At 35.9% G+C, this 23,929-nt stretch overlaps 1 protein-coding gene across 2 annotated transcripts; it reads left to right on the plus strand.

The window, feature by feature from the left end:
• On the plus strand, positions 1 to 5,396 carry LOC111886949 (probable transcription factor KAN2; the record flags this gene model as incomplete). Of its 2 annotated transcripts, none has more annotated exon segments than XM_023883192.3 (6): positions 1 to 614; positions 735 to 811; positions 2,759 to 2,804; positions 2,922 to 3,087; positions 4,139 to 4,199; positions 4,945 to 5,396. In XM_023883192.3, coding segments are annotated over 6 exon segments (1,066 nt in total), but the record flags the coding sequence as incomplete, so codon positions are not given.
• Positions 5,397 to 23,929: the final 18,533 nt, after the last annotated feature.

Below are 23,929 nucleotides of genomic sequence, written 5' to 3' on the forward strand. Positions count from 1 at the left end.
ATTTCCAGCACAACCAGACTTATCTCTCCAGATTAGCCTTCCCAACACTAAACCCACTTCAACAACTTGGGCAGCATCAACAACTAAGCAAGATCATCATGATTTGGATTTAGGGAATTTCTGGAAGAGTACTTTGAACTCACAACAACACCATACAAGACCTGAACCCTCCTCCGGGCTAAACTTACCCCATCCAACACATTCCACCAATCCAGACATTAACCATCTTCACCACCTCCTCTCCCACCAAAATATCAACAGAACAAATCTCACCGATCAAAACCATCATCATCTGGGGTTCAGATCAGAGCTAGGGTTCTTGAGACCTATAAAAGGGGTTCCTGTTTATTACCATAACACCAATCTTCCTAAGATCACAGTACTATCTCATAATCAACATCAGCCTTTTCTAGATTCTTTTTGCACCGGTAGTACTACTGCGCCTACTAGTAATACACCTTCTTCTCTAATTCATCCCAATAATATTGCCCAGTCAAGATTCTTGTCTACGAGGATTTCCTCCAAACGAAGCATGAGAGCTCCGAGGATGCGGTGGACCACAACCCTTCATGCTCGGTTTGTCCATGCTGTTGAGCTCTTGGGTGGCCATGAAAGTATGTTAATTAGACTTTTCTTTAGTTTAGTTCATCCATGTCAATTACAACTTCTTCCCTCCAACTTTATCTTTTGCATTTCATTCACTGATAAAAATGATCTTCTAATCATGAATATAGGAGCAACACCCAAGTCAGTCCTTGAGCTAATGGATGTTAAGGATCTCACATTAGCACATGTTAAATCTCACTTGCAGGTAACCCAATCTTATGATCATGTTTCCAATAAAATAAAAATAAAGAAGCACGTCTTATTATTATTCGGAAATGAGAAAAATTGTTTGTATTAGGTTTAAGTTGCGCAAGAATCTTGAAATTTATTAACTTTTATACACGTAATTTTTGGCTTATAAACAACAAAATCCATGTTTTTTTGTTTTTAATTAACAGCGAAAACCATGCTCATGTTTCGTTTTATTTTTGGCTTATAAACAACAAAAAGAAAAACAATTTTGCCTAGTTAATTAATAGAAGAAAACCATGCTTTTGTTTTGAACAACGAAAACCATGCTTTTATTTTGAACAACGAAAACCATGCTGTATCCTATAATTAAATTAAAACTTTCAAATTCCGATGCTAGCTTGTTTACTTGAGACAGGTATGTCTAATCTTCGGCACTTGTTTTTCTCCTGCTACTGCTACTGCACCTGACACTTCTTCATAGCTATAAATTTTACAATCAACTTTTCCCTGACAATTCAAGTAATAAAACATTTTTTTTTATTTTATCCCTTATTTTTTTAATTTATACACGTACAATGTACATAATTCCCTGTTATATATATATATATATATATATATATATATATATATATATATGTATTACAGTAAATTACATCCATAATTTTTTATATATACAAATAATTAGTTAAGTTCCTTAAGATATATCCAACGAATATAACACGTTTTCATACATGTCAATTATGTATGTATTTGTTTTTCATACATGTGTGTTTCTCAATAATTAAGAGAAAAAAAGTCTTTGCGTGGTAAACCTATATGGGATTTAATTCTGTGGGGCCTACATGTTGTCGTGTATGAGAATACATGTCTCTTCCTTTCGTAAACAATATGGTAAAGACCTCGACTTTTATTGACGGTTTATTATTAGCAGCATAACTTATGTTGAAAATTGCTAAAAGAAGAAACATCTCTAAATAGCACACAAAACCTCGTCTCATTAACTTACATACAAATATATGTCTCTAGCTAGATATTAATTTCTTGAATATTTTGAGTTAAATTTCCCCCATACTCAAGAAAGTCTAATAATGTTCTTACAATGGGTTTTCCCAAAACATAAAAATATGTTTTGCTAAATTTTTTATTTCTTCGTTTATAATCATCACCTGAAGTAGGTAATCTTGATTTGTTTTTCTTAGAGACTTGTTTGTAAAATATATATATATATATATATATATATAATTAAAATATGTATATAATAAAAAACCAAAAACAAAGCATCGAATAAATTTAATATAAAATGGATGTACGAGAGTAGCATTCATAAGAAGACAACAAAGACCAAGGAATTGAAATCACTGACACAGAACCCAAGCTGATACAAGATTACACGCAGTCTAGTTTTTCTTTTTAAATATTTTTAGTTGAAGCCAATGATAATATTATAATATTCTCCTTTTCCTGAACTTAATATTGAAAAAAGTACAGAAAACGCCATCATTTATCAATGATATGCATATGTATATGTAGCATCACATGTGATTTCACAACCATGGTTAACCATTACGAACTATGGTCAATCATTTAGCCAGATCACTTTCACTTGTATGGGCATGCACCATAAATACGTTCAGTCATAATGCATGGTCACATTCACCAACATATAGTATGTGGTCATTTACTCATGCTTTGTACCTAAACTTGCTTTTTCCCAAAGAAAAAGGAAAGAGAAAGATTTAAATTTATAATGTTTGACGTGTTATTATTCAACACGTAACATTAAATATCATCGAATTAAATTTGTTTTCAATCTTATGTACATGACGAATACAATTATTTATCAATGATTGATTACTTGATCAGTAGTTTTACACTTGATTTGTGGATCATTTTAATATGAAAAGAGAACCACATTAAAATGAAATAATGATCTAAGTGATTACGTCCTTTTGTTTTGCAGATGTATAGAACCATTAAAACAACTGACAAAGCACCAGCTTCTTCGGGTTAATCACTTTCTTTGACTTATATATACTTTAATTTGTAATTTTAAAACTATAACTAATTAAGGTGCGTGTATCACATTTACTAAATTCGAAATGGTGGTCTTTATATCTAACTAGGCCAATCGGATTATCTTGAACATGGATTATCGGGGGATACTTCCGATGATATATTGCTAGAAATTCAAAACTTAAAGAGAACAAACTCATCAGCTGAACGTAAAGGAAGATCTATGGTTCATCCAGAAGAAGATAATCAGTGTGGACTTTGGAGCAATTCTTCAAGGTTAGCAGTGAACTTTTCATTTTCTGCACCCGAACCACTGATCATTAAGAAAAATATTAAAAGAGACAACAAATCACGAAAACATTTCAATGGACATGAATTTCTAGAGTATGTACATGTCATTATATTTATTTTATGCTTTGGCAATCTAGATAGTGTTTGGTAACAAATTAATTAACAAACTTCATAATTAGAGTTATACAATTAATGGTACGTAGCTATTGAGTGTTGACCGAGGTCAAAAGCATTTATATCTCATCATGTTTGTACTATATATATAAAGTATAAACGTGTCATCCTTGGTAATTTTAGAATTCCTTTTAAAACACTGTTGTCATTCAGTATACATGCATAGTGCCAGTGGAAATTAGGGTTTAAACAGATTTAGCGACACATATATAATATATTGATCCGGTGACTCAAACATGCATGTGACTTTCTGATTTTAAAGGAGTAAGCTTACAGGCATAATTAAGTAGCCTATCTTTGGATTACTGATCAACGATTAATTTCAACAATGCGTGGTGATGAAAGAAAATCTCTTAATCAATGGCTCCTAATTTAATTATAAAACTAATTATAACCAAAGATGAGCATATCTATTTTTCCCTTTTGATTTCACGGGCTTAATTTCACAAGGTCATTCAAATTGGGGTCCATGATTGTAAATTAAACTTGGTGCCAAAGCTAAGACCTTTAATTATATGATGGACCCATCATTAATTATGTGAGAATTAGTTTTTAGGGTGCTGAATTTGCTCTCTTTGAAACTTCCTTGTACGTTCAGTTCTTAATTTCTGTTTCCATGTGTATATAGAGAGTATATATGTATATGTATATGTGTTCCAAATGCTCTTCCAGTTTTACCCCACTTTTCATCTTGTATGTCATGGGTAATGACATTGCACATGGGTTGATTTTAACTTTATATCAACACAGTGAGATGTAACTTTCTTTATATGAGTTTGCCTTTTCTCTTCTTTCTTTCCTTCTGCATGGGCTTCCCACTGATTGGAAATATTCCCTTCTCAATATGTACTGTTCTTTTTAGCAGGGAAGCTTGGCTGCATGGCAAACATAAAGATTCTCAAATAAATATACCAACTCTTAAGGTAAGATATTATATATATCTTATGCTCCTTTTGATTTATAGTTGAACATAGTTTTTCAATTTTTTAAGTTTAGATGAATCTCCTTTCACCACTTTTAATAGCATCCTATAATGTTATTGCTTTATTTAACAAGAATAATATCTAAAGTGGGAAAAAAAGGGTAGAAAAGATGAAGGCTTTTGAAAGACCGAGTCAAGTCATGCAAATATATTTAAGGCTCAATTATTCCTTTTGTAAGATAGGGGCATTAAAGCTAAAAGCAAAGAAAATGATATCCTTTAAAGGCTGCAATTCATGTTCAAATCCTTAATTAAATTAATTAGCCACTATAACCCTTATAGTGGATGAAGTGCGATCTTCATCGATTTTATGGATACGAATAGCGTTGCAAACCTTTTTTGGCATGTGTGGTTGTTTCGATCGTAACTCCTAGTTTCTCGCCATTCTTTTAAATGATATATTTGTTCAAACAAATAGAATAAAATAGGAATTAATACAATATATATAGCTAGATTGATAGAGTACCTATATATAACAGTTTAGTAATGAACGTCGCCTTATAATTAAAATGGCGTATTTTTTCTGATAATAAAGCAGCATACCATAAAGAATTGCTTTAATGTTGGCCATGAAAAAAACATTTTTGATCTTCACATGCTGGATTTTCGAGAGGATTTCAATATTTGTCTTTTGTGGATATATATACATGTTCAGAATGGATTTTGATGACATAAATTTCTTTCAGAAGGAAATTATAAAGGGCATGATCAACTATGAGAGGCTATCAGAAGCGAACTCATCACGAATGAAACCGAATCTCGAGTTCACTTTGGGAAGGCCACAGTGACATGATGCATGCTGATGGTACGTGGTGGCGATGATGATGATGATGATGATGATACAATACATATCGATTTTACGTACTATTCATTTCAAAATCATTATGATTTTGAATAGTTGCTAGCGAACAAGATTCAGGTCCCCACTGAAAATCAGAAAGAAAAAGAAAAAGGAAAGAGATGAGTAAAGCCAGAAAGCAACAAAAGGGAGGAGGTTTTGATAAGCATGTCCTTCCTATCAAATTTGTGATCATCATTTAATATATTATACCTCTTCGTTATCTATTTTCGTTATGCAAGAATATAAAGTCCAGTAATTAATCTTTTCTCTTTCTTGCATGAGAGAGAGAGAGAGAGAGAGAGAGAGAGAGAGAGAGAGAGAGAGAGCTTTAACTTTGTTAAAAGGATGATGAGGCGATCTTTGGTAACTGTAATGGAGCACTTTGCATAGAGCAGGAAAAAGGAGAAGTATAATTTTATGAAAGGTGTAAGAGAGAGCTCTCCTTCTTTCCTAGGGAGTGCCACATGCTTTACACTAGCTAAACCAAAAAAAGTAAAGAAAAGGATAACAGCAACTTGAAAAGAGAACTAAAGAAGGTTTACATCTGCATTTTATTGTTGGAAAACCAATAACACTGGTACAAAAAGCAGTATATATAAAGTCATTAAAATCTGTTACACATCCGATTTTCCAACCGGAACCCTTGCAATTAAATTATATGTGAAAATCTCTAAAAAAGTCTGCATTTGCAACCGGATCCGTGTAGGCTCGTAAGTCTCCATACATGTAGAAGATGCAACTGGATCTCTTTTATGTAAATTCCAAACCAGATTTCTTTAGTGAAGTTTCTATGAATAAATTACAATCCCTGCTATGAAACTGGGTTAATGGAGTTAATTAACTTTTGTTTAAATATTTTATGTATGGAAATTATATTCCTCGCAGCAACGTACGTATAATTGTTACACCCATAATACCAACCTACATAATAAGAAAAGTGAAAAGAATTCGTTTTCATTGAGTGCATCCATAATGGAGAGTTCAAGGAAACAATTGAATGAGGTGGCAAGCCTAGTTATCATTCAATTAATAAAATTCTATCATTATAAGATGTCACATTAGCATTCAATAGATTTGGAGTTTAATAACCATTGAGTCTTTCAACGGGAAAAAAAAGTTTTTAATTCTTAAATAACTATTTGCATATATTTCATTGAACTTGCTAAATTCATTGTAGAAAAAAAAATGAGAGTTATATAGAATATAGAATGATGATGTAACATGGAGTTCATTGTATTGTGGATAATGTATTGATAGAGTTGTATAGAATTTATAAGAAACGATTCTCCTTTTCTTATGTTAAACAATAATGTATTTTCTTATGTTAGAAAATAATGAGATTTGTGACTCCTAGCAGACTAAAGTCTAGAGCAATCAACTGTAGTTATAGAATGTTGAGAGAGAGAGAGAGAGAGAGAGAGAGATTCTATTTCAACAAGTCCAATAGAAATAAGAGTATTATGCGTCGCCGCTAAAGGTCCAACATGTCGCTGCTAAAGGTATTAGCGGCGACATGTCGCCGCTAAAGGGTTATCGCTGATGTTCCATTGGTCGTCGTTGATGCTCCATTCGTTGCCGCTAATGCTCTTCGTCGCCACTAAAGGCGTCGCTGCTATTAATATGTATTTCTATTCATACAAATACACACATATATACATAATACACATATAAAATTCACATATACATACGAAAATACATACACATACATAATACATATATACATACGAAAATACATACACATACATAATACACATACATATACATAAATATACATAAATATACATAGGATTGTACATACAAAAACACATATACATACATAAAATACATTCAAAATACACATATACATACAAATACACATCCATATCTACAAACACAAAATACACATCAATGCTAGAAATTTAGTAAGGAGAAGTGAAAAGGAAAAGGAGAAAAATGGAGCAAATATGGGTGAAATTGTGAAATTCCGATGAGGTCTACGACAATGGTAAGCAAGAAGTGAGAACACAGAAAAATGGAGCAGAGCGGGTGTAACATCCCAAAAACACAATCTGGAAATTTCGTTTAATTTAATAATAAAAACCATAGTCGATAAACTTCATATAAAAATCATAAACAATGTATCCCAAAATATTATAACAACTGTCAATTATATCAGAGTATAAACATCCCAGGCTGAACAAATAATGTGTGCACTGCAATCTTCCCGAGATCATCTTTTGAAAACTGAGTACCTGAAACCAAAACTGAAAACTGTAAGCACGAAACTTAGTGAGCTCCCCCAAACTACCACATACCATACAATAACATATAAAGCACATACTGGGCCTTGCCCACTGCATCGGACCGAAGTCCGGACTAACTAGGGTCTTGCCCCCTGCATCGGACCGAAGTCCAAACTAACTGGGTCTTACCCCCTGCATCGGACTGAAGTCCGGACTAACTAGGGTCTTGCCCCTGCATCGGACCGAAGCCCGGACTAACTGGGGCCTTCCCCCTGCATCGGACCAAGGCTCGGACTAACTGGGGCCTTGCCGCCTGCATCGGACTGAAGTCCGGACTAATTGAACATAACATAACATGATCATAACATATAACATAAGCACATGTACTGCATACTACATCGGACCGAGGTCCGGACTAACTAACACACAAAGATGCCCGAATCACAAAGACATCAAGCATATTGAACTACTGCATCGGACCAAAGTCCGGAACTACTGCTATCTAAACGGGTCAGCATTGTGGTCGTAGACCCGTTCCTACTGGAAGGAAACTCACCTGAACTGCTGAACTCGGCTGGTAACCCTCTGGCTGCTAACCGACAATTCTCTAAAATGCTGCTCCTCTAGCTCTCTGAACTACCAATACCAATAATAAAACTTAGCCTAAACAGTCCTCCTGAGGTCTAGGGGTGTTCGTTTGGATGGATCGGTTTGATCCGATCCAATTAAGTAAATTCAAAATGATTTCGGTTTTCAAAATATGGATCCAAATAGTCCAAACTAAATTCAAATCTGATCCGATCCGATCAAATCCAATTATAATTCGGTTGGATCGGTTTTTATAATTCGGTTTTCAAAAACCATAATATTTTAAAAGGAAATATAATTATAATATGACCTAATTTTAAACAAGAAGCAAAAACAAATTATTTACTTGTGATTTAAATTTATAAACAACCACTAAGAAGACATATTATAGTTTATTATTTAATAGATACAAAACTTTTGAGAGAAAGTACATATTAATGTCTTTTATTAGGTAAAACCTTTTGAATTTATTTTAAAAAAATTATAAAATTAATAAATAATTATAGATATATTGAAAATAAATACATAATAAATTGTTATTGGGTTTTTTTGGACTATTCGGTTCTTATTTTATAAAACCAAACCAATCTGAAATCCAAAATAATAATTCGGTTTTGTTGAAAACCAATCCAAAAATCCGAATATCCGAATCAAATAGTCCAATCCAAATTGTCCAATTGGACAATTCGATTTTATCCAAACAATGAACAACCCTACCGAGGTCAACTAAGTCAACTCTAGACAAAGTCAACCTTCCAGTTGACTCGACTCGCCGAGTTGTTCTACCAACTCGCCGAGTCCATGCTCCTCAAATCCCAAACAATCCTCGACTCCCCTTGTCGAGTCTAGCGATAAATCGACGAGTTCTCCTTCATCTAACACCTCAGGACTATCTTCAACTGACTCGCCGAGTCCATCTTCATCAGCTAAGGAGATTGCCTTGGACTCGCCGAGTTCCTCCTCGAACTCGTCGAGTACAATGATCTTAATGTCCAACACAGGCATAGACTGGCTGAGTCCTTCTCTAACCCCACTCACTGATCCGACTCATAATAGAAGGGTTTGGGTTTGCGACCCGACTCACCGAGTCCATGAACTGACTCGCCGAGTCCTCCTAGTGACAACTCTAATCTGTCGATTTCAGTCTATACCACACTTCCAACTCATATATATGGACTCCTTATGCTAGTATTGCACGTAAAGTTGCTAACTTTACGTGCATGCAAGGGGTTTTGAGGCTAGAACACCAAATCCAAGCTAATAAGAAGTTCAAGGTCAAGACATGGAGCCTTAGCTAGATAAAGCCAACAACTCTGAGCTTCTAGAGCTCAAAAGTGTCCAGATCTAATGTCTAATCCATCCTCCAAGGCTTATCACCCGGATTCCACTTGGAAATAGTCAAAATGTAACAAAAGATAAGCTAGAAAAGGGATCTAGATTATTAACAGCCAAGGGATAAGCTTTATACCTTCAAATGATCTGGAATGTCACCCAAACTCTGGATCTATACTCCTTTCCTTGCTCCTTTTCTTCCACAATCTTCAAGATGCACACCAAGAGCCTTAATCTTCTCACACAAGCTCAAGAATGAAGTTGGGTGGCTAGGGTTTCGTCTCTGGACAATGGAGGCTATAAATGAAACCCTAGAAATGAGAATGAGATGCTTAAATAGGGTGCCAAGTCCCAAAATTAGGGTTTCTCAACCCAGACCAGACTCGCCGAGTCAGTCTCCCTGACTCGCCGAGTCAGTCACTTAATCTGCGACACGGGTCACGCTCCGACTCGTCGAGTTCCTCCTTGGACTCTATGAGTTGACTCCTTTGACTAAGGGCTTTTCTTTCCTTTCTTGGTCTTTCGGATTATGGGTGTTACAACTCACCCCCACTTAAACTAGAATTCGTCCTCGAAGTCCGCTACGTCCAACTGTTCTGCAATCTACTTTCAACATTGTTGCCGGAAGAATCTAACTCCTGCTGACCACTTCCATTGACCTTTCACCCGGTCATTTAGACTAAAACTAATCATTTCAGATAACAATCCTCAAGGTCTTCCCGATTTCCAACACCCAATTCAGCTGAGTATGACTCTTCACTTCTTCCCAATTGTCCTGAAATAAGTGCTCGTTTCCTTTTACTGCACTGCCCAACCAAACCAATCTCCTTCTCTTGAGCTACCCCAACTACCTCATTAATCGATTGAGTAGTCGCTAACTGACCCTGAAGCTTAGCTGCTAGCCCAATATTGTCGGGTAGTTCTTCACGTACTGCTCGCGACTCCCCTGCAGACAACTGAAAAGCCATGCTTCCCACCGCAGGCGCCTCTACCCAGCCCTGACGGCCGTCAGTGATCCTCAAAGTGGCAGGGACAGGTGATATCATATGTACTGCCGGAAACAAACTCGGACACTGGGCCTTCCTGTGGCCCCACTGACTGCAAAGGAAACATATCAGATCTGACCCCTGAGTGGTGGTAACAGTACAATCTATGCTAAAATGACCAGTCCGACTGCACCGGAAGCAGCCAGAATCACCACCACTACCACTCCTACACGCACCCTCGTGCGTCCTGCCCGACCTTCCGCATCGACTGCGACTTTGATAATCCCTTGATCTCGAATCTGACCCCTTGGGCCTTTTGCCTGAACCCGTGGTTACCTGAACGTCTTCCGACTTCCTCTTCTTGATTTGCTCCAGATCAATCTCCCTCTCTTTGGCCCGAGCAATCATGTCCTCCAGCGTTTTGAAGCTGGACCTGCTCACAAACTGCCTGATTTCATATCTCAACATTTCATGATATCGAGCTTTCTTCATCTCCTCGTCCGCCACATACTGCGGAACTAAGAGAGCCCTCTCCCTGAACTTGGCGGTGATCTCCGCCATCATCTCAATAGTCTGCTGAAGATCCTGGAACTCTCATGCCAACTGCTACACCTCAATAGCTGGTGCAAACTCAGCCCTGAACCTAGCCGATAAATCACTCCATGACATCGCGTCCAACGCGACATCATCCCCCAAGGCATGAACAACCTCCTCCCACCAATCTTGCGCTCTGCCCTTCAGAAGACAGGCGGCGAGTCTGACCTTGTCCCCCCTCGGGACACTAACTCACGTGGAAAGCGTTGGCAACATCTGCCAACCATTTGCTACTAGCAATGGGGTCCCTATCCCCATGATAATCTGGTGCTTCACAAGCTCTAAACTCTCAAAATGTCAACGTAAGCACTCCTATCTAAGCCATCTTCTCTGCGCAAAAGGCTCCAATCCTCTCATCCAAAATCTCTAGCATACCCTCCTTGACCGTGCCAAAGATCGCATGAGTCTGGTCTAAGATACTGCGCGTGATCTCAGCTGATACAAACTCTCTCATACGCTCCTCGAGTTGCTCGGTCCCTAAACCCGAGCCTGATCCCTCTCCGGCGCCTGATCCGCCCACTGGCCTTTCACGCAATGTCACCATGCTGAAAGCATATCACTATAACTATTAAAATACACTTCACTGTTGAGGGATTACACATACACACTGCAAGTTCTCTGGCTTTGTCTTGGCCCCTCTTGAATTGAGTAGAGATCCTCTGCTTTCAGTAGTATGGGCCTATATTACCTTCCACATCTATCCGTACTTTCTTCAAGAACTGCCTTAACTCTACCACGTCCCTTCTACTGCTATTGATCTCTGCTACTCTCATCCTAGGCTTGCCCTAGGGAAAATCTCTGACTCCACCCAAACCAATCCTCAGCTGCTGAAGGCCTCCTTGTAATGCCAATTATCCCTCACCTGAATACATCACATGTGACGAGGATCAGATAAGACTTCAAGTAAAAGACTCGTCCCTACAACGGTTAGACTCAGACGAGAGCTGCGCAATAGGGCCAAATCCAGCACTCTGAGATTATTCAACCCTGATCACATGTGACGTGACGTATTCACCTGATGGCTAACTCTCATCACTCAAAGTCCTATAAAGCACAAAGCAAGCAGCATTCAGACACATGAAACTACTCAAGCAACTCTATTCTCATAACGAGAAACTGTACTAGCATACAATGCTAAGCTCATACTATCAGGCATAAGCTAAACAGGCTATCCTACTACAGTCTACTCAATACTAGCATGCAATTCTCATAAAGCTGAAACACATATAGCATACACATAAGGCATCCTCCTAGATCCTTAGTCCTATTCTAGCATGTTGTTCTACTGAAATTGAAACTGATAATCATAGCATAAACTTGTATGGGTAATTCGGGAGTACTTACTTGAGCTCGGCTAGTTGCATGCACCACACCCTTTTCTCTTTTCAAAATTCTTTTCTCTTTTTCTAAAACTCTTTTCTTTATACTTTTTCTAAAATTGTTTTCTTTTCTCAAAATCCTTTTGTAAACATGGTTTTTCTCTTGAAAACTTTATACCATTTCCTTAGTTTGAGTTCAGACACACCCGAAAGTGTGCCCAAATCCCTCAAACCAAGGCTCTGATACCAACTTGTAACATCCCAAAAACACAGTCTAAAAATTTCGTTTAATTTAATAATAAAAACCATAGTCGATAAACCTCATATAAAAATCATAAACAATGTATCCCAAAATATTATAACAACTGTCAAGTATATCAGAGTATAAACATCCCAGGCTAAACAAATGGTGTGTGCACTGCAATCTTCCCGAGCTCCTCTTTTGAAAACTGAGTACCTGAAACCAAAACTGAAAACTGTAAGCATGAAGCTTAATGAGCTCCCCCAAACTACCACATACCATACAATAACATATAAAGCACATACTGGGCCTTGCCCACTGCATCGGACTGAGGTCCGGACTAACTGGGGCCTTGCCCCTGCATTGGACCGAAATTCGGACTAACTAGGGGTCTTGCCCTCTGCATCAGACCGAAATTCGAACTAACTAGGGCCTTGCCCCCTGCATCGGACCGAGGTCTGGACTAACTGGGGCCTTGCCCCATGCATTGGACCGAGGTCCGGACTAACTGGGGCCTTGCCCCATGCATCGGACCGAAGTCCGGACTAACTGAACATAGCATAACATGATCATAGCATATAACATAAGCACATATACTGCATACTGCATCGGACCGAGGTCCGGACTAACTAACACACAAACATGCCTGAATCACAAAGACATCAAGCATATTGAACTACTACATCGGACCAAAGTCCAGAACTACTGCTATCTAAACGGGCCGACATTGTGGCCGCAGACCCGTTCCTACCGGAAGGAAAATCGCCTGAACTGCTGAACTCGGTCAGTAACCCTATGGCTGCTCACTGACAGCTCTTTGAAATGCTGCTCCTCTAGCTCCCTGAACTTCCAATACCAATAATAACACTTAGCCTAAACTGTCCTCCCGAGGTTAACTAACTCAACTCTGGACAAAGTCAACCTTCCAGTTGACTCGACTCGCCAAGTTGTTCTACCAACTCGCCGAGTCCATGCTCCTCAAATCCTAAATAATCCCTGACTCCCCTCGTTGAGTCTAGCGAGAACTCGACGAGTTCTCCTTCATCTAACACCTCGGGACTATCTTCAACAGACTCGCCGAGTTGTTCTACAACTCGTCGAGTCCATCTTCATCAGCTAAGGATATTGCCTTGGACTCGCCGAGTTCCTCCTCGAACTTGTCGATTACCATGATCTTCATGTCCAACACGTACACAGACTGTCTGAGTCCTTCTCTAACCCCACTCACTGATCCGACTCATAATAGAAGGGATTGGGTTTGCGACCCGACTCGTCGAGTCCTCCTAGTGACAACTCTAATCTGTCGATTTCAGTATATACCACACTTCCAAATCATAGATCTGGACTCCTTATGCTAGTATTGCACGTAAAGTTGCTAACTTTACGTGCATGCAAGGGGTTATGAGGCTAGAACACCAAATCCAAGCTAATAAGAAGTTCAAGGTCAAGACATGGAGCCTTAGCTAGATAAAGCCAACAACTCTGAACTTCTAGAGCTCAAAAGTGTCCAGATCTAATGTCCAATCCATCCTCCAAGGCTTATCACCCGGATTCCACTTGGAAATGGTCAAAATGTAACAAAAGATAAGCTAGAAAAGGGATCTAGATGATTAACAGCCAAGGGATAAGCTTTATACCTTCAAATGATCTGGAATGTCACCCAAACTCTGGATCTATACTCCTTTCCTTGCTCCCTTTCTTCCACAATCTTCAAGATGCACACCAAGAGCCTTAATCTTATCACACAAGCTCAAGAATGAAGTTGGGTGGCTAGGGTTTCGTCTCTGGACAATGGAGGCTATAAATGAAACCCTAGAAATGAGAATGAGATGCTCAAATAAGGTGCCAAGTCCCGAAATTAGGGTTTCTCAACCCAGACCAGACTCGGCGAGTCGGTCACTTAATCTGCGACACGGGTCACGCTCCGACTCGTCGAGTTCCTCCTTGGACTCGACAAGTTGACTCCTTTGACTAAGGGTTTTTCTTTCCTTTCTTGGTCTTTCGGATTCTGGGTGTTACAGCGGGGTTTTATTTTCGACGACCTTTAGTGGCGACGCGTCCTTATTGGCGGCGACACATGGGATGGAAAACAACGCGGGGTTTTCTACGTCGTTGGATCATCTCTTAAATCGGCGGATGGGATTGAAATGACGAGGATCGCCAGAATAAGCCTTTAGCGGCAACACACACTCTTTAGCGGCGACACACCGGAGGGAAAACAACGCGGGATTTCTTATGTCATCATAGTCGTAGGATTATCTCTTAAATCGACGGATAAGATTGAAATGACATGGATCGCCAAAATAAGCTTTAAGCGGCGACCGGGACTTTTAGCGGCGACAAAACACGCGTTTGTTTTTTTGTCACCGCTAAAAGTCACCGTCGCCGCTAAAGGCGTCGCTGCTATTACCGGTTATTCTTGTAGTTAAGCAAGTGGAAACAATGTAGATTGTAGAGAAATTGAGAACCACTAGATACAAATCATTATATAGTCGGGCATAAGCACTTGGTTGTATTCATACTTAATGGGATTCCCCAACTAACAAAGAAATGTATTTTTTCGGTTTATTTGAATAATGTGAACTAAGGGTTTATTTTGAACCGGAATCTTGAATTTGATAAATGCTTTAAAGTCGTGAATACATATATGTACCCTACAAATAACAACCATTTCTAGAATTTAGTTGATATTCCAACTAATAACAGAAAGCATGTCACTATACCAAAAAAAAAATCACTTTAGGCTCTCGTTTATAAATCATAAAATTTGTAACTAAAAATAGCATGAATTCTTGAATCAACTTAGCATTCAAGGGCAAATGTATGTTACAAAAGACTTTTCTTCTACCGTGACAAATAAAAAAGTGTCACGAAAAGCCTCAAAAACTACAACGACAAAAGCAGAAAGTGCATTAAAGGGTTTTAGTGGGAAAGTTTCTAGATACACTTCTTATGTGCGTCGCTCATTCTCTTAGAAGCATAGTGACATTTGTTTGGGTTTTTAGAGGCACTTTTTGTGTGCCATTAAATGACATATTTTTGGTAGTGTCAGGTGTAATGATGGAAATGGGGTGGGTTTGGGGTGTGGTTGACCATCCATGTTTCCATCCCCAAGTGTCTAACATCGTCCTCATCCTCATCCCCATCCCCAACGGATGCGGGTAATCAAATCCCCTCCCCTTTGTAATTTGGGGTTTTCCCCAACTCATCCCGACCCAACCCCAATCTATCAACATAATAAACTCAACTTACAAAAAAAAAACCCAAGGTTAATAAGCGATCAAAACCAGTTGACATAATCAGATTCTCTTTACATCAATCATAGAGTTTAACAAGCATCAAAATGAAAAGTGGCGATTTGGTATACAAATCGTCGAACGAAGTGACGATTGACGAACTCTTGGAATTGGGAACATAATTTGATATACAGACTCTATTTTTGATGGTCTAATATAGATCAATTCATTTTAGTAGACTGAATTTAAATTCAATAAATGATCGATATATATATATATATATATATATATATATATATATATATATATATATATATATATATATATATATAGCTAGGTTATTTTGTTTTTTACATTTATTGTGTGCTAGAATGCATCAATAGGATCTTAGTAAATTAAAAAAATTATTTAATTAAATAAATATAGATATGAAATTATTTCCATAATTATATGTATATTAAATGATATCCATAATTATAATTCTCTTTTTATGGAAACTAATTAAATTCGTCATTAATGTCAGCAATAACATTCTTTTAGAATGAATTCGCATATAGGTTTTTATATATGAATTTGTATTTTGTTTCAAAACTCACTCATTTAAAATACAATAAAGTTGCATGAAATATGAAAAACGAGAGTGTATTCTAGTAGAATACACTATCATTATGTTGGAACACACTCTCATTCTTGTAGATATGAATTTATTCTCAAAGAATATTATTGTTGATATTAATGACGAATTTAATTAGTTTCCATAAAAATGAGTTATAAATATGGATAACATTTAATACACATATAATTAATACTAAATTCCTATTGGTGCATTCAAACACACAATAGATGTGAGAAACATTTGAACATATATATATATATATATATATATATATATATATGTCATCAAAGCGGGGCGAGGTGGGTTGGGGATTGTTATACCCAACGTCGGCCCCATCCCCGGTTTTAGCATAAGGCTGGACGGAGTGGGTGCGAGAAAGGGGTGAGGGAAGCTTCCCTCACTCCTGCACACTACTCCGTGGGTGAGGGAAAGGTGAGGGAAAAAAGATACGGGAAAGAGATGGGGGGAGGGGTTGCCGCACTCTCTCCCTTCATGCTATTGGTCAGTTTTTTTTTTCTTTTCTCTTTTTTCTTTTTATCTTCTTTAATATTTATAAAATTATATACCCACTAAAAAATATAAAAAATATATCAAAACTCATGGTTTTTAATTCCCTACAAAATGAGTATAATATATGTATGAAACATATTAAAAAAAAAGTGAGGGAAGGGCGTCCCACCCATTCCTTGGTTTTCTGGTGAAGGAAAGAAAAATGCGGGAAATGAGGGTATTACCCACAAAAAGTGAGGGAAGCTTCCCTCCCACACCCTCCGGTCTAATGGGGATCCCCTGCCCCGTACCCGATACCCGTTTTAGTAGGGAATATTTGTCCCCGATTGGGACGGATCAATCGGGTTCCCCACCTGGTTGGGTGAAATTTCCATCCGTAATCAGATGTAAGTGGGTCTTCTAATAAAAAATCAGTATGCTATGTAGAAACATTATCTCTGGTGTCAAGTATTAAAGTTATTTGGACACTTATTGTCATATATGTGTAGTTGGACCATCAAGCATGACAATTGTACTTCAAAACACATTCTTGCAATGGTTACCTAAGCTAACGAAGACGTATATGGTACACCTGAACGGAATTTTGATTCCCAAGTATCCCAATAGAATTTTGAGTCCCAAGTATCCCAATAGAATCCACAATTTCACTAAAGCGAGAATTTACAAACTTTAAATGTATGTTGAAAAAAAAAAAAAAAAAAAAAAAATCTCCGTGTCAATTTGATTTCAAACAAATGACATATATATGTTTTAAAATTTTCATAAACTACAAAATATAAAAATAAATAAATAAATAAATAACGGTTGAATATTAAGTCTTTTAAAATTAATTTGGTCCAAATTACTTTTTACCCGAAATCAGATGGACTGAATCGGTAAAAAAAACGGACAGCATTTGGACGATACTAAGAATCAATAACAAGACCTCTTCTCGTAAACCGGTATTGGTACCGATGATGGTCCATGTACGGTTCCCGGTCCGACAATTCGAACACACATGATGACGAAAAATAAAAAATGAAGAAAAAAATTAATTAGTGCTGTCGAAATTTTTTAATTTTTAATTGATATTGTTATTTAGTATGATAGTTTATTTTCTATTAATATAGTTTGTAACAAGTTCCAAACAAAATCTATGAGTATTGATGTCACTATTAATCAACTAAAAGCAGTGTTGCAGAAATCGGTTTTGGCAGCCGATTAATCAGCGATTAATCGTTTGGCGGCTTCGAACCGATTACGATTAGGGTGTTTGGCGGGAATTGGTCAAAATCGGTCAAACTCGGGCTTGGCGGTTCTTGGCGGCCTTGGCGGTCCTTGACTGTCATAGGCGGGAAATATTTAAAAAATTCAAAAAAAATAAATAATTTTCAAATATTTCACCAAAATTTTAAAATTTTAAATTTTTAAGCTTTCAGATTTTAAAATATTATACTAAAATTTTTAAATTTTCAAAATTTTCAAATTTAAAATACTTAATTTTTTAGGAAATATTAATTTTTAAATAATTTTATTAATAATTTAGGGTCCCCGATTAATCCCCGTCGAGTCTGATTAATCGTTTATCGTCAGTCGACCGCCGAGCTACCGCCGAACAATTTTTACAACCTTGACTAAAAGTATAATAACAAATTCTAAGAAATGTAGAAACAAAGGGTTTATCTTTAGTATAGATAATGTTAAAGTCGTTGCATATGATTTTAAAGTCGGTGCATATGATATGAATGTTGATCTTATTTTTCCAATAATGAAACTAATAATGAAGATGTATGATTACACTCCCTGAAGACTCTTTTAGAATTTAGTATTTTATTGTTGTTGTTGATATGACAATTGATTCATTAAATTTTTTATCGGGATTCAAAAGTTTGCAAATTACTTTGTCAAATATGTTACGCATGCATTTGAAATCTTAGAGTTTGTTGAAGAAGAAGAAGATTGTTATCCAAATGGTTTCATTGCATATCAAATCTTATTAACTATATATGCTACTATAGCATCGATGGAAATGAATTTTTCAAAATTAAAGTTATTAAAAAACTATTTGAGATTATCAATGTCACAAAATTACCAAATGTTTTGGTTATGTTATGCATCCACAAAGATATATTGGACAACATTTACATTGATACTATTATTCATTATTTTGCTTCTAAAAAATATCGTAAATATAATTATTATTTTTTAGTTATTTTTGGTTGTTAGGTTGTTTGGCTCGTAGAGTTTGTTTCATGGGTTGTTAAGGGTATTAGATTTTTTATTTTAACCGAAGGTTGAAATAAATTTAGAATGACCATTTATGTATGTTTTGAATCAAACCGCAAGTCGGTATCATGGAAAATGTCTATGTTGTTGGAGGTGAGGGTGTTTGTCCATTGATAATAGTAATAAGTAATACCAATTATATACAAGCAATCGCAATCATCAAAAATGTGTGTAACACCCGTTTTCCAAAATTGGTCGGCTGAAGACTTTATGGGGTCAAAGATATGGTTTTTGAGAAAAAAAAATTATTCCACGACGTGGTGCATGGATGACCACGATGTGTCATGGCATGTATAGAACGTGTGTCCTGATGGACACTACAATGTGGTAAGAGGGATGTCACGACGTGGTGACCGCTGCAGCCCAAACCCATGATTTTTAGGGTTTTCTACATATTTAAGCACCTTAATTCTTGGATTAGGTCATCTCTTTCAACCTCCATCTCCCAATTTCGAAACCCTAGCCTCATTTCTATGATTATGAGCTTGATGACTTGATTTTGAGGTTATCTTCTTGATTTGGTGAAGCTTGTGAAGGAAAGAACTTCTTTTTGGTGCAAGGAAGCAAAGAGCAAGTCTAGATCCATCATATTCTTCAAGTTTCAAGGCCTTTAGAGGTATAAAGCTTGCATCTTAACCTTATTCTTTTGGGATTCATGTTTATGATCCTTGTTGGTTGGTTTTGGTCCCATTCGTGGATGCTCTTGGAGTTTGAGGAACTCTAGAGCTTGATATGGCATTCTTATGGTCTTAGGCTTCTGTTAAGTTAGAAAAAGGTCTTGGTTTGAATGATCTTGTGTCCATAAGCAAGTTGTGGTCATATTAAGGACTTAATGGACTTAGGGTTATAGATCTTACTTTAGGGATGAGGTCATATGGGATAAATTTGGAAACTTTATCCATTAAATCATTGAGAAGGACTAGATCTGAAGTTTTAGGATTAGATTTGTAAACATTAAGCTCTTAATGAAGAAATGAGAGTTTTTCCAACCATGATGTGGCCAAGGAAGGCCCACAACATGGTGGAATGCCGACTCGTGATTGTGTCTTCCTGATATTCTTACGACTTTACCAAGGAAGGCCGACGATGTGGTGATGTCCTGCATGTCATATATTATGTCATGTCATACCCACGACGTGGCCAAGAGGTCTCCACGTCGTGGTGGTTATTGACTTGATTAACTGTTGACTTTTGTTGCTCGTTGACCGTTGACTTTTCATCAGTTTAATTTGGGGTCAAACTTAGAGGATTTAGATTGTTGATTAAGATTTCATCTCTTTTGGTGTTAGTCGGTTCGCGGGATTGAGCAATGCAAGGCGTGAGAGTTTCTCACTATGTCATGTATCCCATTATATATCCTTTTGCATGGTATGATAGAAGTATTGTTAGAGCGCAGGTATGCTAGTTGACTTGGTTAACTTCTTATTATGATTGTGTGGTATAGGACACTTGGTGTCATGGTACGCTAGACTGACAGAGTCTTGTCTGAGGATTATATGATATTGTTACGTATCATGATTAGTTAGGGTAATACTAGTATTGACTATTTGTTGAATCATTACTCTAAGAGATTGTATGTAGTCAAGTTGGATAGCCTGAAAACTCTTGGTCTAATACCTGACTGCATGGTTCTTGTTTGATTTATTGTTTTCGAGTGGATTATCTGTTTGAATGTCTATCTAATTTCGACTATGTATAGCTCTGGTATTGTAATGAAGACCAGCATTTGTCCCCTCGCAAGTGTACGAAAGACTAGGATGTAACTCTTGACAAGGCTTGTTATGTATGGTTGGGGGAGCCCGCCATGTATATTTGGGTGGGACCCATTATGTATAGTGGGCGAGACCCATTATTTATGTTTGGGTGGGGCTCGTTATGTGAGTTGGGTTGGGCTCGTTGCGTATGATATACGTATGAGGATAGGATATTGGTTGCTTGGTGCTAGAGTCGAGGATTGTATGTGGATACATTATATGTATGGTAGAATATGTGGTATACCGAGGAACTCGTTAAGCTTCATGCTTATAGTTGTAGATTAAATATTTTAGAGGTTGTTCGTGAGAGAGTTCGGCATGACTAGTACTGTACACACACATCGAAGATAATCGTTTCCGTAATTTTGTAAATTTAACTCTCATAATGTATGGTTTTTAATCAAACAAACGTTACTTAATGGTTTTGAAACAAAGGTTTTAATTGGTTAATCTATTTTATGAACAAAATCATCTTTATAATTTTTTTGACGTTATAACATGCATGTTATCGGATGACAAATCAAACAACAAACAAAAAAATATAATTGCTTTAATTTTTCGACAAAAATTATACTAAAACTTTTGCACTAATTGATCCGGGGGATTTTCTTTATTTTGGTCATATTTATTATTACAAAAATATAACTTTATCTATAATAATATAAATATATAAACAAGTAACTATTTTAAAAAATCTTTATTCTAATAAAAGAGTAGCTCTTTTGTCATGTGTCACCATGTTAGCCATTGTAACTAATATCATGACACTTGTCAATCTATTGACACTTGTAATTAATATCATAACACTTGTCAATCTATTAATTCTTCATTTTAAATTTCAAATTTCAAAATTTAAATCACATTTTAATTACATTAAATTAATAATATTAGAATTGAAATAAAATAAAATTTATACCAATTATAATAAAATAAAATTTATACAAATTATAATATGATATATTTTACGTATTTATATAAATCAACGATTATAATTTTATATATAACTAAAAAAATATATTTTATTTAATAAGTTATTTTAAAATTATTAATTAATAGTTTTGAGTTTTTACTTAGAAAGTTTAATTAATTTTGTAAAACTGTTGTTACCACAGGTTATAAACTAGTAAAAATATAAATAAAAGTAATTAAACAACAGTTGAAAATGGATAGATTCTGTGATTCCACCCCTCGTTATGTCCATCAAATCGATATTACAAATCCAAAACTAACACACGAATGGAAGCTAAAAACCAACATTCTAGACGTTTATATCTATGCTCCATTTTGTAGTTGAATCTTAAACTACAAACAGATGTTTCTGAGTAACCGTTGAAGATTTTTTATATTTAAACAATTTATGTTTGTTGAACTGTATGCAGCCGTCGGGGATTTGATTCTTTTGCTGCTCCTCGATTGATAACTGTTTTTCTTGTATTTTATTCATTTCGTGTCGGGATCGAAAGAAATGCACGTGTGATGAGGATTTCGTGTTTGGTATGACTGTTTCCTGCCATCACATCTAATATATGTATATTAGTTTGTTTATAAATTTATAAATTAGGGTAATGTACTCAAGAGTGTAATCCAAATTTGATATCTATCTATCTATTAACGGTAATTTATACCTTCTTATTTTTAGGACGCCGAATGTTTGATTTTTCATTTTTGGACGGCAAGATTAATGTATTTTTATTAGAAAAGTAGCGAGCAGCTACAGCTTTGAGATACACATTTAATTTTTTTAAAAATGTTTAATTTATCATATGCAACTACTCCCAACCAAATTTAATCTCAAGTAAACCTCTTAAACAATGCCAATGGACTTCAAGCTCACGTATAATTAGCACATAGCAAGTACACAGCTATTGCATATATCTAAATCTATCTACTAGTGTCCATCACACTAGACCACATGTATGTGGGTTAGCAACCTTTTCTAGAATTGCTACTTATAAAAATAAATACTCTTTTGGTAGAGCAAACCATCACCCAATTATAGGGTCATAAAGCTTAAGGATTCTTAGACAAATGGTCACACTTAAGTCGACTCATCCTATGTAAATACACAAATATGATGCTAAAAAAGGTTCAAAATGCAAACAATATTTTTCCGATGAAAATTAATCATTTCAAAAATAGTTTATATGCTGCTTAAAAAGGTTCAAAATGCAAACAATATTTTTTCAATGAAAATTCTAATCATTTCAAAAATAGTTTTCATGACTGCGACAATTACTTAATTTGGTCACATTGCAACCAACTAATATAGCATTTGAAATGTTCCAGTGAGAAACACCAAAGATAGATTATATGGATATATACTCTTGAGATACTCACATTGGTCTTTGATTGCAGTTATCTTCACTTATAAGGGTGCACAAGACCTTAATAACCACCTAGAGTTCAAAACTACACTATAAATCAATGACCATAATCATAATTAGGGAGCTTAAAACAATGTTAATTCCATCATTATTTCATGAAATCAAACTTCATATAGAATCCTCCATAACTATGGTATCAAAGCTTCAAAACATATTCAAACTCCAAATCTAGCAAAATAAAGGAGATTTGAGTGGAAATTGAAGGATAGATGGTGAAAATGAAACTAGATCCTTACTTAAAACTCTATAACATTACATTTTTGGATTTGGAGAATTATCCAAACCCTATATCGAAAATGGAAATAAAAACTAATGAAACCATACCTTCTAAGCTCAATGAACAATCCTTAACTTCAATTCCTCAACTAATCTTCAATCTTTGACACCTGTGACCTTGTTGTTTGGTAAAACTCTCAAGCTATCATCTAGAATCTTAAAGCTAAGATTTTATATCAATATAGTTCCTTAACCGATTCAAAGCTAGACATATAAGTTTTCCATAATTGGTATTTTTGGTCCTTATTTATTTAATTTTTAATTTAAAGTCCAAATAAATTCTCATATCCATAAATCTTAATAATTATTATTTTTATTATGGTTTTATTTAGTAACTATAAACCTAGTAAATTTATTATTTATTTATTATCTAATTTTTCCAAACATAATATTTTCACCAAAAAAAATAGGCAAAGTTTTCTAAGCTTAAAATGACGATGTTACAATTACTTCTTGCTCAAAGATCTTTATGTTCAAGAACCATATTGTAATTATATTACTAATAGT

Source organism: Lactuca sativa, chromosome 6 (genome assembly GCF_002870075.4).
Source record: "Lactuca sativa cultivar Salinas chromosome 6, Lsat_Salinas_v11, whole genome shotgun sequence".
Classification (NCBI taxonomy): domain Eukaryota; kingdom Viridiplantae; phylum Streptophyta; class Magnoliopsida; order Asterales; family Asteraceae; genus Lactuca; species Lactuca sativa.